The sequence below is a fragment of the Ostrea edulis genome, chromosome 5, assembly GCF_947568905.1.
Source record: "Ostrea edulis chromosome 5, xbOstEdul1.1, whole genome shotgun sequence".
NCBI classification, from domain to species: domain Eukaryota; kingdom Metazoa; phylum Mollusca; class Bivalvia; order Ostreida; family Ostreidae; genus Ostrea; species Ostrea edulis.
In genome coordinates, this window is record NC_079168.1 from 43,103,062 (window position 1) to 43,118,175 (window position 15,114).

A 15,114-nucleotide genomic window follows, 5' to 3' on the forward strand; every position below is an offset into this window, starting at 1 on the left:
ACATCCTGTCACATGGACAACTGCATCTACATCATATGCTGCATGTTCTATACATTACAGAAATCATTATAATCTAGGTTAATGATCTTGTTAATGATGTAACTTTCACAATAGAACTGCTTAAAGGTGTAAACTTAAGGAGATACTTTACATGTCATAATGGCTGATTTTCTTTTAACACAGGATGAAAAAATCAATATCAGCAATATTTGACTTCTTTTTAAATCTCAAGCCGAGTAGCTCAGTAGGTTTGAATACCAACTTCTGAACTGTAGGTCGCAGGTTCAAGTTCAGCAAGGGTTTTTAATTCTTTTTCAGATTACCTTCTACTAAAACTGTATTTTTTCACAAAAAGAAGTAAATATGAAAATTTTCAACTTCAAAATATTGTTGTACATATCCTTCACTTTTCAAATTTCTCAGGTGTAGCATACCTCCTTAAAGATGTGTCATTCCCACCACTACTTTCCCACTACAATATGCAACATTTCATTGGTACTTAATGATGATTAAAATGTTTTATTAAGTTATTAACATGTATATCAATCGATTTGTTCATCCATCATTGTGGATCAGTGGACAAAGTATCGGGTTAGTGTCCCGCAGATCTCAAGTTCATATCTGCCAGTCTTTTGTTTATATCTATTTAGTAAATATTCGAATATCATGTTTTTTCCCCAAAATTGCATATTTTCTGCCTTTTTGACATATGTACTTATTAAATATCATCATATCTTTCATAAATAATTTAAAATCATATCGTGCAGATTTGAGAAAACTCTTTCAAGGTGTAGTGAGCCACCTTAAAACAATATCTGAAAAATAAAAACACAAGATACAAACAAAAATATAAAATTTAATCAGCACTTGATTTCTCTACAGCAAAAGGTGAATCTACAGTAAGAGATCCACAATCCTTAATCACAACCTCTTTTTTTGGCTTGTCACCCGACGCTGTTGGATTTTTTTCAATTTTCCTTACAACATCCTGAAAAATATCACAAAAATATTGCCATTTATTTCATTAAATCTTGAAATTCTGCAAAAGAATTCTAAAATTTGACCAGAAAACTTACCATGCCCTCCAAGATTTTGCCAAATACAACATGTCTACCATCTAGCCACTCGGTTTTCTTGACTGTGATGAAAAACTGAGATCCATTGGTGTCCTTACCAGCATTGGCCATTGAAAGCCAACCAGCACCATAGTGTTTCAACTTAAAGTTCTCATCAGCAAACTTTTCACCATATATGCTTCTTCCTGACAAATTCAAAAAGAGGTTCATGGGTTACAATGCTCAACCGAGTCCAATTAACTCCATAGATGAATACAATTCTAAACTTTGACCCAAAATGGTAACACCACATGACCTCTACATTATAATTAGTAGATCAATAGAAATATATCTATCATAGAGCAAATGTTCTCATGTTGATTTAAAAAGTTTCGGCTTTTATCTTCATGAAGAAAATAGCAAATGATAACCAATTTTACTGAAAAGACTTCCCAAAAATAAACATAAATGAGACAGTGTATTCTCGTTTTGAATCCAACAATAATTAATTACCAGATCATTGAACCCAATTGAAACAAGAGGCCCATGAGCCTTATTGGTCACCAGAGTATGCACAATTTTGGGGCTTTAGAAATCATTGTGTTCTTTTCATACTTCTCCTTTTTATACTTTGTACTAGATAACAATGGTATAACTATCAAAGAAATTCTTTCATAGGTGAGCCAGTTTCATCAAATCACAGTGAAAAGCGATTTCTATTTGAGTTCTTAAAGGACAAATGTATTTTTAGATTTCAAAGAGAGCTCATTGTTCATGATAATAATGCAAATAGTGTGCCTGCTTGAAGTCCAGGAATAAAGATTTTCTAAAATATATTGCATTTTCAAAATATGATCAACTTAGCTCCACCCTTAGACCTGAACCCAGGGGTTCTTAAATTTCACATTGCTTTATGATCATACAAAACAGTTTGTTCAGCAGCAAAGAAGATTTTCTATTGCATTTTCAATACATGATTTATATGACCAATCTAGCCCATCCCTCAAACCTGAACCCTGCCAGGGGTTTCACAATCTGGTACCAGAGGACTCAATGCCCATTCATACAAACATTTTGCCTGAAAGTTACAATTTTGGGAGAGGCCTTCCTGCTCTATATCACTATGCATTTAGTTTTTCTTAAAGATATGCAAGTGTAGAGAAGACTTTTAAAAATTGGTAAATTTTTGACAGTTTTTGTCCCGCCCCTAAGGCCCTGGGGATGCATAGTTCTGAAATTTACAATTTCTGTCCCACTTGTCCCAAAGATACTTCATACCAAATTTGAAAAGAATAAGAATGGTTGTTGTCAAGTTCAAAATTTCTATTGTTCACACAATAACTGACCACTTTGGCCTCACCCTGATACCAAAACTCCTACCCCTGGGATCATCAAATTTAGAATTTTGGTAAAGGACTACATGCTCTTTCTAAATATAAATTTAGTTTCAATTTAGAATCAATAGCACTAAAGAAGATGTTATTCAAGTGATTTACACATAAATACCATATACTAAGTTTGGTCCCACCCTGGGGTCAAAACCCCTACCCTGGGGATTGTGAAATTTACAATTTTGTTAGAGGCCTTCCTGTTCAAACATCACTATGCATTTAGCTTTTCTTACACATGTGCAGTTGTTGAGGTTTTTCAAAATTGGTCAATTTGGGCAGTTTTTGAACTGCCCCTAAGTCCCCAGGGGTGCAGGAGTCCTGAAATTTACAATTTATACCCCCCTTGTCCCAAAGATCCTTCATAACAAATTTGAAAAGAATTGGAACAGTAGTTATCAAGAAGTTAAAAATATTCAATTGTTAACGCACAACACACGTAGCACGATGACAACTCAATTACAATAAATCATGTGAGTTTACTCAGGTGACCTAAAAATGTCAATTCAATCATAACTAACATTTAACCAGCTTGTGTGTTGATTGCAAGTATATTCTCACCTATGCTGACCGTTATTCTCTCTTGTGATATATTAATAAATGATATTCCCATTTAAAAAGTTTAGTCGAACTATCTTCTGTAAGCACAAACAAGTAGTCTTTGTTTTAAAAACGAAAGAATAATTTTTAAAAATGTATGTGAAGTTGAAGTATGTGAAAGGCGCTCTGTCGGGATTGAAGGAAAATATAAAGTTACCCCAAAGGACCCTGGTCAGTCAACGTCTGATAATCATAAATGCTATGAGGAAAGGGAAGGTATTGTTATATAAATAGAAAGAAAATATGCTTTATATAAAGTACATCAGAAGTAAATAACAATGTTTCAAATAGGTGTTATTTTTATGCAATGTTGCGGTATATACCAATTTGAGGAGGTCTATGTCATCTCATTTTTGCATTTATCCATGGTCTATACTAAATTTTCAACCAATTTCAAACACTGTGAATGTGTCCAGTAAGTTTCTCATATGCAGTTTCATCACACAAATTCGACTGATACACAAACTACGTAAGTGATAAGTATTCAGGGAGTGATCAAATACAGAGAATTCTTATTATATCATATTATTTCGTTGCTTGTACATATCATACCCAGTGATTGCGAAGGTCATGCGCCCTGTACCATCATTGAAATGGAAAAATGGCACATTACTTTATCTAATGCATGTACTGAAGTGCACATTCATTAACGATTCTAACTTACATTTTTTCTCTAGAAGTGAATCAAGTATGACTTGCTATTTCTTGTAATTTTGTTTTTTAATCCTTTATGCATAATGATACACCGAATCTCATTGGTTGAAGCAATACAAATCAAAATAAACAGTTTCCTATACAAATATGTATTGTTACATTCATTTTCAAAACTATCAAACTAAATTATTTCAGAAAACTTTATAAAAAGTATATATATAGGATTGGAAACTCAATGACAGGGTTTGAAATTAACAGTCACCCACTTGCCATTTGCGACTAAATTTCCAAGGGGGCAAATTAGAATTAGGGTTTAAGTTGCCCACGTAGCGATTAGAAAATTTACAAATATTTGTTTTTTCAAATTTAGTCCGATCATTTTGGTTGTTTTTTTCTTAAGAAAAAGTTCATGATCTGCAAAGTGCTACATAGATAACTTAGAAGCACTTCTCCGCAGCAAAGCATTTAGGTGATTCTGAATTACTGACAATGTGGCGATTTATAAATGGACTCGGTGAAACCAAGAAGCAAAAAATACAGACAGAAAAGAGTATCATGGTGATTACAATAACACAAAAAGACAATGGAAGTTCTTGGAATCATGGAAGACCAACCATGGCTAGAAAACGCAGAAGTAAAACATGCTTGCCGTGTGCATGGGGGTGTTGTGTAATGTGTCGTGGTCAGTCTACTATGATACCAAGAAATTCTGTTGTCTTTTTGTCTTATTGTATTTACCGTGACACTCTTTAAATGCCACTAGGTCCCAACTGTTTGTTTCCGGTTGCATGTCGTAAAAGCACAACAAAACATGAAAATACACTATGGTTTTTCAAATAATAAATGTAATAATTTGTGGATGACTAAATTTTGATGTGGGCCTCTAAGCCTATCTGTGACATTTGTTGTACACTGGCTGTTAGAATTAGCCTAAATGCCGGGCTATCAAATAATTTTTTTCCCCTGCCCACCTGAGAAATAGAATGTCTCAGGGTAGGCTGTAATTTCCACCCTTGGTGTATTTGAGATTTTTTTTTTAGTAATTCTACATTCTCAAAAGAATTCAATGCTATAAACTTTGATTATATGGAATGTTTGTACCTCCTGTTCCATCCCCCCTGGTGAAGTCTCCTCCCTGGATCATGAAATCTTTAATGACTCGATGGAACTTGCTGCCTTTATATGTAAGCTTCTGGCCATCTCGCTCCTGTATAATGCATATAAGACCAGTAATCTTTTTGATTGAAAAGAAGGTTTAATATCCCATGTGTGAACTTACAAATAAAGAATGCCTGTTACCTCTGTTCCTTCAGCTAAAGTTTTAAAGTTTTTTACAGTTTTGGGGACAGTTTTTCCAAAAAGTCCTATCACTACCCTTCCTGCATCTTCTCCTCCTATTGAAATATCAAAGAAAACCTGCAAAAATAAAAACATTTTGTTTTACAAAAAAATATGGAGTAAAAGAAAATTATTTAAATGAAAGAGAAGACTGCCTCAGTACTAGTTCATGTGACTTCCGCGTTATTCTGTGTCGAGTCTAGGCCTAACTAAATCTAGTAGATCTATGTAACAATACAAAACGTTAACGTGTAGTCCTATTAAAAAAAAAATGGTAAAAAAATGGTTATAATCATTCATCGCCCTTCAAACGACCGGACCTAAGTAAAATATGTGGTGTTCATTGTAGTACAGCACTACCTGATCACATTGATGGCTGAATGTATGTGCTGTGTGCCGGGTGTTCGCACATGTGCTATAATGTGCTGACTTACTTTGTCTGTTACTTTCGGTCCTTTAGGCTTGTCATCACCTAGCAACCCAGGGACTATCAGAATCAGAGAGAGGACACCGAGTACCAGCATTATGATGATAACTTTCCTTCGCCGAAGTAGCGAAACAACTTCTCTGAATGTAAACTCAATGGTTACGCCTGACTGATTTAGCCGGGTGTTGTTATTGTAAACCGGAAGATTGAGTTCTGAGGTGGTGCAATCTGATTGGTCGTTATCAAATGCGGAACGGTGTAAAAGCAGTCTGGGACTATAGTCCCGAGATGCCGATATAAACGTTAAATTTTTGTTGAATTTTCCACCATTTTATTTTAAGAGAGATTATAAAATTATGCTCTCAGAATCAATTTATCTTGCAACAAAGAGTATACATTGTGAAATTTATGCGTAAATTCGTTCTAATGTTAAGTAAAGTAAAGTAAATTTTGTAGAGCTTTTTAACTAACTATCACATATATCAAAGACCAAAGACACATAGCATGCATGTACACATATACACAGACATATCACAGACTAACAAAAGAATACGAAATAAAAACAAAACATTTCATGCAAGAATACACAGATACGAAAGCATAAGATTTAGAGGAAGAAATAAAATACTACAAGCAAGAGTAGATGTATATAAAAATCATCATTAAAATTCAAGCTAATTTTTTTTGCTAATATTGAGAATAGTGCAAGCTATTTCAAATAAAAAGCTGGATAAATAGTATAAGAATTTTGAAAATAATTTGAATATAATTAAAATAAAAAATGGTAGTAAATTAATCGTTTAAATATTTCAAAATGTTGCTGGCAGAATTAACTATAAATAAATAAATAATAAACTAGAAAAGAAAGACTCTAATGAGCCATGCAAACACACCACATAAAAGCTGTATAGATAAATAGAGCAGAAGCAACATATAAAGCTACGTACATTGGACCTAAGATCTGCATGATTTACAATTACATGTGGGGCCAAACCAAGTGGAAATAAAACTTTTAAATTGATTTAAGGTGGTAAGATGCCTATAGCTTCCTTTGGCAAAAAGTTTCAGATCTTAGGAGCACTGTACCTAAAAAATTGCAGCCCATACCTGATTGTCCTGTACTGGGCACAATGGCAGTGTTTGTGTATCTAAAACTGTAAGAATGATCTTTAAGTGCAACGATGTCATGAAGAAACAGAGCGCGGGGCTGGGTTTGTTTACAAATTTATAGGTTTCTATAGCCAGTGTGTGCATACGCCTTACTTTTAAGGTTGGAAGAAGAGATTTTTGAAGCAATTCATCATATGTAGATACATAATCATTATATATGAAACGAAGGGCCCTTTTCTGAAGTTTTTCCATATTTATGGTATTCCTTTTAGAGCAGAAGTGCCATGTAAGGGGGCAGTAATTAAAATTTGTTGAAATAAAGGAATGGTAAATGGTGAGCTTATTTAAACGACAAAGATTGTGTACTATTCTTTTCAAACATTTAATTGCCTAGCTGCTATCCTACTGATGTCAGCAATATGGGAGTTGAAGTTTAACTGAAAATCTCTGGTCACCCCTAATAGTTTAACCTCCGATTCACTGCATAGAGTAGTTTCTCCAAAGTCAAAAGTTAATTCTAAATCTTTGCTCCTCTTTCCTACTGACATTGCCTGGACTTTGTCAGGGTTTGCCTTCATTTTGTTGCAACTGAACCAGTTTAAAAGGGATCAGCTATCATTTTCCAAGGTGATCTTTAGTATATTTGATTTTTCATGAGAGTAAGAAACAGTGTTGTCATCAGCATAATTATAAATGGAAGCGTCAGAGACAAAGCCAAAGATATCATTTATAAGGATATTAAACAGTTTTGGTCCAAGTATCGAGCCCTGAGGGACACCTTTGAAAACTGGTTGAAATGAACTAGAAAACTCCCCGACCTTCACATATTGATATCTCTCACTGAGATAACTTTCCAGAAGACTTTAAAAGATTTCATTTCCAAGACCGTAGTGTTTAAGTTTTACGAGAAGCAAATCATGGGGAAGACAGTCGAGAACCTTGGAGAGATCCATAAGAATGGCGGCTACATACTTATCCTCATCCAAGGCTCTCTTCCAGTCTTCCATGATCCTAAGTAAGGTGGACTGACATCCATACCCAGTTCTGAAAGCAGCAAGGAAAGGGTGAAATATAAACTCAAAATATTCAGAGTCTATAATTTTTATAGAGATTTTTTTTCGCCCAAGGTGTAAACGTAGTCCCGAGAAATTCATCGCTATTTTTAGTTTTTGGTGTTTGTTTTGTCTCTGAAAACCATCAAAGTACTGAAACGAGGTGCCGAACGATGAATAAATGAATATTGTTTAACGTCCCTCTCGATAATAGTTCGCTCATATGGAGACGTCACCATTGCCGGTGAAGGGCTGCAAAATTTAGTCCTATGTTTGGTGCTTATGGCCTTTGACCAGGGAAGGATCTTTATCGTGCCACACCTGCTGTGACATGAGACCTCGGTTTTTGCAGTCTCATCCGAAGGACCGCCCCATTTAGTCGCCTCTTACGGCAATCAAGGGGTACTGAGAACCTATTCTAACCGGATCCACACGGGTCGAACGATGCAAAATGGCACAAAGATACTAATGCTATATGTATACTGTGTATGTACTCTGTTTAATTTCTATGCTGCTCCAACACTCTTCAAAACCGATCATATTTTATTTAGTTAATCGCCATAAAATGGCTAAAATATTACAAATACAGCCTTAAACCACAATCAATCCATCAACCTATGAAAAAGACAAACAATAGGAAGCAAATCTAAATCCACATGCTGTCATTGTTTAGATTAGCATGTAAAATGATTGATTAAATACCCCCCAAAAATAATCAGCTGTAAATATAGCAGCTGAACCGATCCTTTTTGATTGATTGCAAAGCAGAGATTTAAGATAGAAGCAAGAGAAAGGAAAGGATCATTGTCTTCAAAAACATCTATCATGTCACCCGTGTAAATATTCGATATTGATACATGTGTTAATTGATCTTGATCAATAGAAATGTAGAAATGATAATGGCAAATCATGCAGACGAAGATATGAATGATGACATGGAACTATGGCATGGCTGTACAACAAATCATCTTCTTAGAGCAATTCACTCTGTTAGCGATTTTTCATCCCAACTCTTTATGAGCAATACAGACAAGTGAATTTGCTACACAGCTTCCTTCTGAAAAAAAAATGAAATCCTTGGTGAAAGTTAGCAGTTACAGTCTCTACAGAAATCTCGTTTTTTCTAATTCTCGTAGATTTTTATTGTCCTTTCGTCTCATTAATTTTAATACATATATATTTAGCAGCAGAATAAAACAAGATGTGTTTTTTAAAAGATGATCAGGTTCTTGTATTTTTGCCTGTTCCTGGCCATCCTATACTGGGCACTAGGATTTTAGAATTACTATTTCTGTGTGTGTAAATTTTGTTCGAATTTATTGTTCAACTACCAAAAGTTAGTATTTTGCTATTGTTACAATTTTATTTCAATTATCAATTGTAAATAAATATTATCAATTGTTTTATTGCCTTTGTAAGTAAATTCTGCTGCTGTATAAATCAATGGTAATTATGATCCATAACAATATCGCTACACAAGGAAACCGCATACGGAGGTCAAATCTAGTGACCTTTCAATTTAACCAAACAATGCATCGAGTATTAAATCAACGGTACCGGTGTAAACTCTGTAAACGCTGAAATTTTACTAATATCTGCTTAAGTATTCCGTTAAAGGGACTGGTTCACGTTTTTCGAAAGAATGTTTTTCTTTTTTGATGTTAAAAAATTAAGAATATAGCTCATTTAATGTTGACAACCAAAATTTGGACCGTCTAAATGCAAGGATAAGAGCAATATTTTAGCTTTGATTCTGTGTTATGTAAACAAAGACTCGGGTCTTTTTATGTAAACAAACAAACCAGTGAAACGTTAATTTTGTAATTTAAAGCATCTTCATTTTGTACAGTCACAAATTTTAACTTTTAAATGACACATTTAACCTATAGTATACTTGATATGTGATATATAAGATATACTTGGATCAATATCCATTTATTTTGAAAACCCCGTAAACAATAACACACCCCAATCTTTGTTTTCAAAACAAATAATAAACTCTCCATAATGAGCCTCTGTCATGATGAATAACCTTAATTTTTTTTTTAATTTTTTTTTGAAACCTTTTAAACATATAAGACTGTAGATTTTGATCATTTAAAGTGAAAAACAAAATTTGGAGGGAAATCATGAATCAGTCAACATACCAAACATGCCGAGGACACATCAAAGAGTGTATAGTTTGACAAATAGTTGTTGTTTGTGTGGATTTTCATTTGTTTTAAAGAGGTTCGCACCTGACATTTGGAGTAATGTAAATTTTTTGGGAAGTGTATTTTTGATTTCTATATTGAAGGAGAATTAGGAAATTAAGAGGAAAAACTGGGGTCGCAACGCTTGTTATTGAGCTATAGTGTTCTACACATGACCTTTTTGCACTTAAAATTTATTCAATTAAATTTGATTTTTGGGAGTTGAACTATGTTCAATCTCCCTGGGTCATCACGCACTTTTCTGCGCAGTAATTTGTATTGATTTGTATAGTGGTCGTCAGCGGGGGTTCTGTGTCAGCTGATTTACTCCTAGGTAAATCAACATAAACTTTTATAAACATCCGCCATTAAATAATCCATGTAACTTTTCTGAATTAATCTAATTTTGATAATTGACATGTAAATAAATGCAATGATATTGTATTCAAATCAATTTGAATACAAGATTTCGATCAAATTGATACTGATATACATAGAAAAATAAAAGATAAGGTTGAAAATTGTCGTTTGTAGCGCAGCGTCACCTATAAACATTGATAGGGAAACGAACGACAACTGCACACAAGCCCTATTTACCAGGCTAAAGCCCTATTGACACCGTGGCGCGAAATATCGAATATGGTGCGAAACCTCAGAAAATTTACAAGAAATAACTCTACAACATTGTGTATGTGTATATATTTGGGTTTTTTTTAATGTGATATAAAAAATGCTTGATGTTACATGTAGATTGAATTAAAACACGTCATTCCCAGTCAACAACTTTCGATTGGGATCGGAATACGAAATAAAATTTCTTATATCCGGTGGCAAAGTGAAACTTCTTCATGCTTCAAGTTATTGAATTACGTAGTAATTGCACGTTACACATTAGAGAACTGTTCCTTTTAATAAAGAAAGTCACAAAATAGATACAAAATGAGTGTACCTTATTCATTACTGTCACCGAGCTTTCGTCGACTATAATCTCGAAATGGCGTGTTTCGCTGCGCTTGATGACGGTAAGGTCCACATTTTCTACGTGAGTAGTGTGATATTTGTTTATGAATTTTTTTGCGCATACATGGTATGTCTCGGCTAGGAATAATGGAAACTTTCTGACCTATGTATGTAAAGACATATTAATCTCTATTTTTAAAAATGTAGAACACTTTTATCAAATGACAATGTTTGAAAACGCTTAGAGCCCCGATGTCAGAATTTCCTTTTCCAAGACATCAATATGTCAAATTCATTATCCTTTTTGAATAGTATGTACCATATTTTGTACCAGTTATCCATTTTGAATCCCCTATTACAATGGAATTTTGCTGCACTCTGTAATGTTTGAGTGGATGTCATGAGTGTGTGTCAAACAGAAATTTTAAGAGCATGGGATAAGGTGCTGCCATGTATTACTTCACTATCAAAGTTTAACCCAGTTGCCACAATGTTGAATTTATGCTGCAAAAAGGATTGGAAATTGCTCTGGTCAAAACACATTGTTTATTTGTCTACAGATGAAAGAGACATGAGGATTCTCCCTCACAAACTGAAAAAAAAATAGTTATGGATCTTGTACATGTATAGTTTATTAATCACTATAGATTTCCAGCATCACAAGTCTGATTCCACTATATGCTTTCCATACTGTCAGGTTCATTCACCCCCTGTTTGAGCCACAGTATAATATCCCAAATACCTTGGCAATAAATAACATTATTTGACTTTGACTAGTGTTTCATTTTTAGCGGAGTTGCGATGAAGTCGAACTCGGCTTATGATCTGATGAAGTGCCTTTAGGCGGGCACGCATCAACATTTCATTTCCGCACCATAGCTCTTGAGCAAATTATAGGATCTCATTCAAACTTAGACGGATTGTCACTGTCAGTAAGATGAGGAAGCCTATCGATTCTGGAGTCACTAGGTCAAGGTCACTGGCTATAAATAGACTGGAATTTGGAGAAAATTTTGTTTTCCGCACCATAGCTCTTGAACGAATTATAGGATCTCAATCAAACTTAGATCGATTAAGTAAGACAAGAAGCCTATCGATTCCGGGGTCACAAGGTCAAAGTCACAGTGGCTATAAATAGACTGAAATTTGGAGAAAATTTTGTTTTCTGCACTATAATTTTTTAACAAATTATAGGATCTGAATTAAACTTAGATGGATTATCGCCCTTGATGAGACAAAGAAGCCTATTGATTTTGGTCAAGGGTTAAAGGTCAAGGTCACAAAGGATTTAAGTCGACTGAAATTTATGTACGCAAAATTTTGCTCCCTGCTTGATAATTCTTGAAAACTTTTCTGCCGGTTCCCTCTATGCCCATTCCTTGCGCAACTCGGCTTGTGCATTTCCGATGCCCGACAATTTTTAATTTTTTTGCATTTCATTTATATTGAGTTATTATACAATTATTTACCATTCCATTGATCCTCTACAGGACTGTAGTATACTCAGGTGACAGTTTAGCATATTGGACTACCTTTTCAAGTAATGAATCCTTAGAATTAGCTATAACTAGGATTAAACTTGAATGTATATATACAGGGGAAAAACTTCTTCATAACTGCAAGGCATTGATAACCATATTGATTTGAATGTTTGGGCCATAATATGTGGTCACATTTTTCATGAGAATATAAAGGGGTGAAATTCTAGAAAACAACAACACGACTTCAGTTACTCGAGGAGCGTTGTGGCCCATGGGCCTTCCATTATCCATGTTTGCTGTTGTAACGCTTTGAAAAACAAGAACAGTTGATTTGTATCTAAAATCATGATAGTATTCAGTCATTTATCCCCCTACCCTTCCAGTACTATCTTTTCTAACTGAATTTCCACAATGTTCAACTCCCACGAGTACTTTAAGTACTTTGATTCTGTTAGTGTCAACACAACAGAAGCAACACAAATCAATCATTACATAAAATAGATACATAATCATGTCCTCTACCACTACAGATGAAAAAAGAAATTAACATGCTAAGGAAATATGATTTGCACTTGATATACGAAAAAACTTCATGATATCAAAATTGAAGTTTAAAAGAACATATTAGGAGTAATGTCAATTTCCAAAATTTTACATAATTTTCAAGGTTTGGTCTTCCAGTTTAAAATGCAACTTTAAAAAGTGGGGATTGGAGATAACAATTTTGAATTATTGGCGAAAATACTGAATTTTTATACAAAATTTCGAGTAAATTAATTAAAACTTTTTTTAAGAATCGGTGTTCTGTTTGGAAAAATATATCAACCAAGTTAATAAATTACAACATTTGAACTAGTTCCAAGTCTCAACTACCTGTATCAAATTATAAAACTGAATACACGTATAGGGGTATAAAAATAGACGATAAATTGGATAAAACAGAAACTGAAATACCGTGCAGAATTAGAACTTTTTGATTAGTGAACCTTCCGCCACAAAATATAGTCCCTGTCAAACCCTTTCAAAATTTGAATTGACACAAAAAAATTCAACTGGATAGGGTTCAGCAATAGACGTGTAATATATTTGCACCAATGGGATCAGTATTGAACTAGTGAATACTTAGTTGTAGCATCCTGCGCAGTTGTACTAAAAAACTCAGGAGCTAACTTCCTTAAGAGTAAATCCGCCAGAAAACCATGCAAAATACAAAAGTCTAAAAGGGTAGTCGTAAGACAAGATATTTTTTGTTGCTTAATAGTTTTTTTATTTAGTTTCTTCATATATGTTAAAGTTACAGGGGCTAAGCCCGTTTTGGACCCGAACTCTGCGATAACATAAATATAGTCAAATGCTGTCTGACATGTTTCATACCGATTGTTAAGCCGTTCTTGGCACACTGATTTTGACTACGGATAACTCCAGTTACCTGATCAGGAGATAGGGCTCACGGCGGGTGTGACCGGTCGACAGGGGATGCCTACTCCTAGAGGCACCCGATCCCACCCCTGGTGTGTCCAGGGGTCCGTGTTTGCCCAACTATCTACTTTGTATTGCTTATACGTCCGCGAAGCAAGGCTCTAAAGGTAACACGTATGTAAAAGAAAAAAAGTCAAAATCAGCAAAAGAAAAAGAGATAATCTCTGTATACGTTCACTGAAATTTTCGTGATCCATATGGGCGCCGCCATTTATTTTTTCATTACCTGTTTCAACAGTTATTCGTGTTTTATTTTGAATGCCAATAATAGAAGACTCTAACGTGCAATTCGTAATTTAAACACTGAAGTTCTTCAAAGTGAATGTATAATTATCATTGTAACAGGTTATAGCAAATAAATACATATAAAACCGTAATACGACTAAATAAATGAACGAGTTCATGAGTTTCTTTGAATAAGAATATACGATAAAATTACGGTTACTTTTTTACCATTTTTAATTTATTGGTTAATTTTGTTTAGTTTTAACAGCCTTTTTCATTGCATACGGAATGTATTATTGTTGTTTATAATTGTTTGCTTTGAAAAAGAGAAAAAAGCCGAGGCTAAATGTGACGTCACAGTTCACAGTTTACGTCGCCTTGCGTTTTATTTCCCGCGTTTAATGAATAGGCGGATCATGTAAAACTGTTGTCCCCATATAAACTCCTTTAATATTGAGATGTTACTGGGTGTTTAGCGCTAGGAAATTTCATTCAAAATTTATATTTTTAAATGAATCATAATCTACCGTACTTAACGGAATTATGACTACCACTCGGGACACGGAGTTACGTACATGCTTCGCTCGGTCCAACGGTCACACCGTATACATATTAAGAGTTATGAGATTGATCACTGTTCGTTATCTTCACCTATCATAGAAAGGGGTCTAACTCTGACCCAGTTAAAAAAAACTACCCACTAGCTTCAAATGCCTATAAATGCTTAAACTAGGCGCGGTATGCGTAATTTGACGGTCTCCTTGCATACATTAATGTTTTACCTACTGGCATATCAAAGTTCAAGCTACAGGTTCTTAAAATAACAGAAATATCGTTCTCTCGATTTCACATGTTTATTTTTACTAGGACATTTACCGGTCCAATTCACCGAGTGGTTTCTCGCCTATGACAGCAGCGAAATTCAGACTAGTGTAGAAGATATCGGACCTGTCAATTAGAATTTCACATCAATTATACGCTACTCACTTCATCAAACATTTAGGAGACAATGGTCACAAAAGACAGTTAATGAACAAAACCGAGAGAAATCGAACACATTTTCGCAGGAATAGCCGGATAACTAGAGGGGAAATTGTAGGTAAAAATTACTTCAAGTGAGAAATAATAGTATTAGACAGATTTCCATTTTTAT

At 34.4% G+C, this 15,114-nt stretch overlaps 1 protein-coding gene across 1 annotated transcript; it reads right to left on the minus strand.

Annotated features, from left to right (window-relative positions):
* Positions 1-836: 836 nt before the first annotated feature.
* LOC125651688 (peptidyl-prolyl cis-trans isomerase B-like) lies at positions 837-9,839 on the minus strand. Its single transcript, XM_048880395.2, has 5 exons — positions 5,470-9,839; positions 4,997-5,113; positions 4,799-4,904; positions 1,077-1,261; positions 837-988 (listed from the first exon to the last, which is right to left on the minus strand). The coding sequence occupies exons 1-5, from the start codon at positions 5,557-5,559 to the stop codon at positions 857-859; spliced, it is 630 nt and encodes a 209-aa protein (XP_048736352.2). The 5' UTR covers positions 5,560-9,839; the 3' UTR covers positions 837-856.
* Between the last annotated feature and the right edge of the window lie 5,275 nt (positions 9,840-15,114).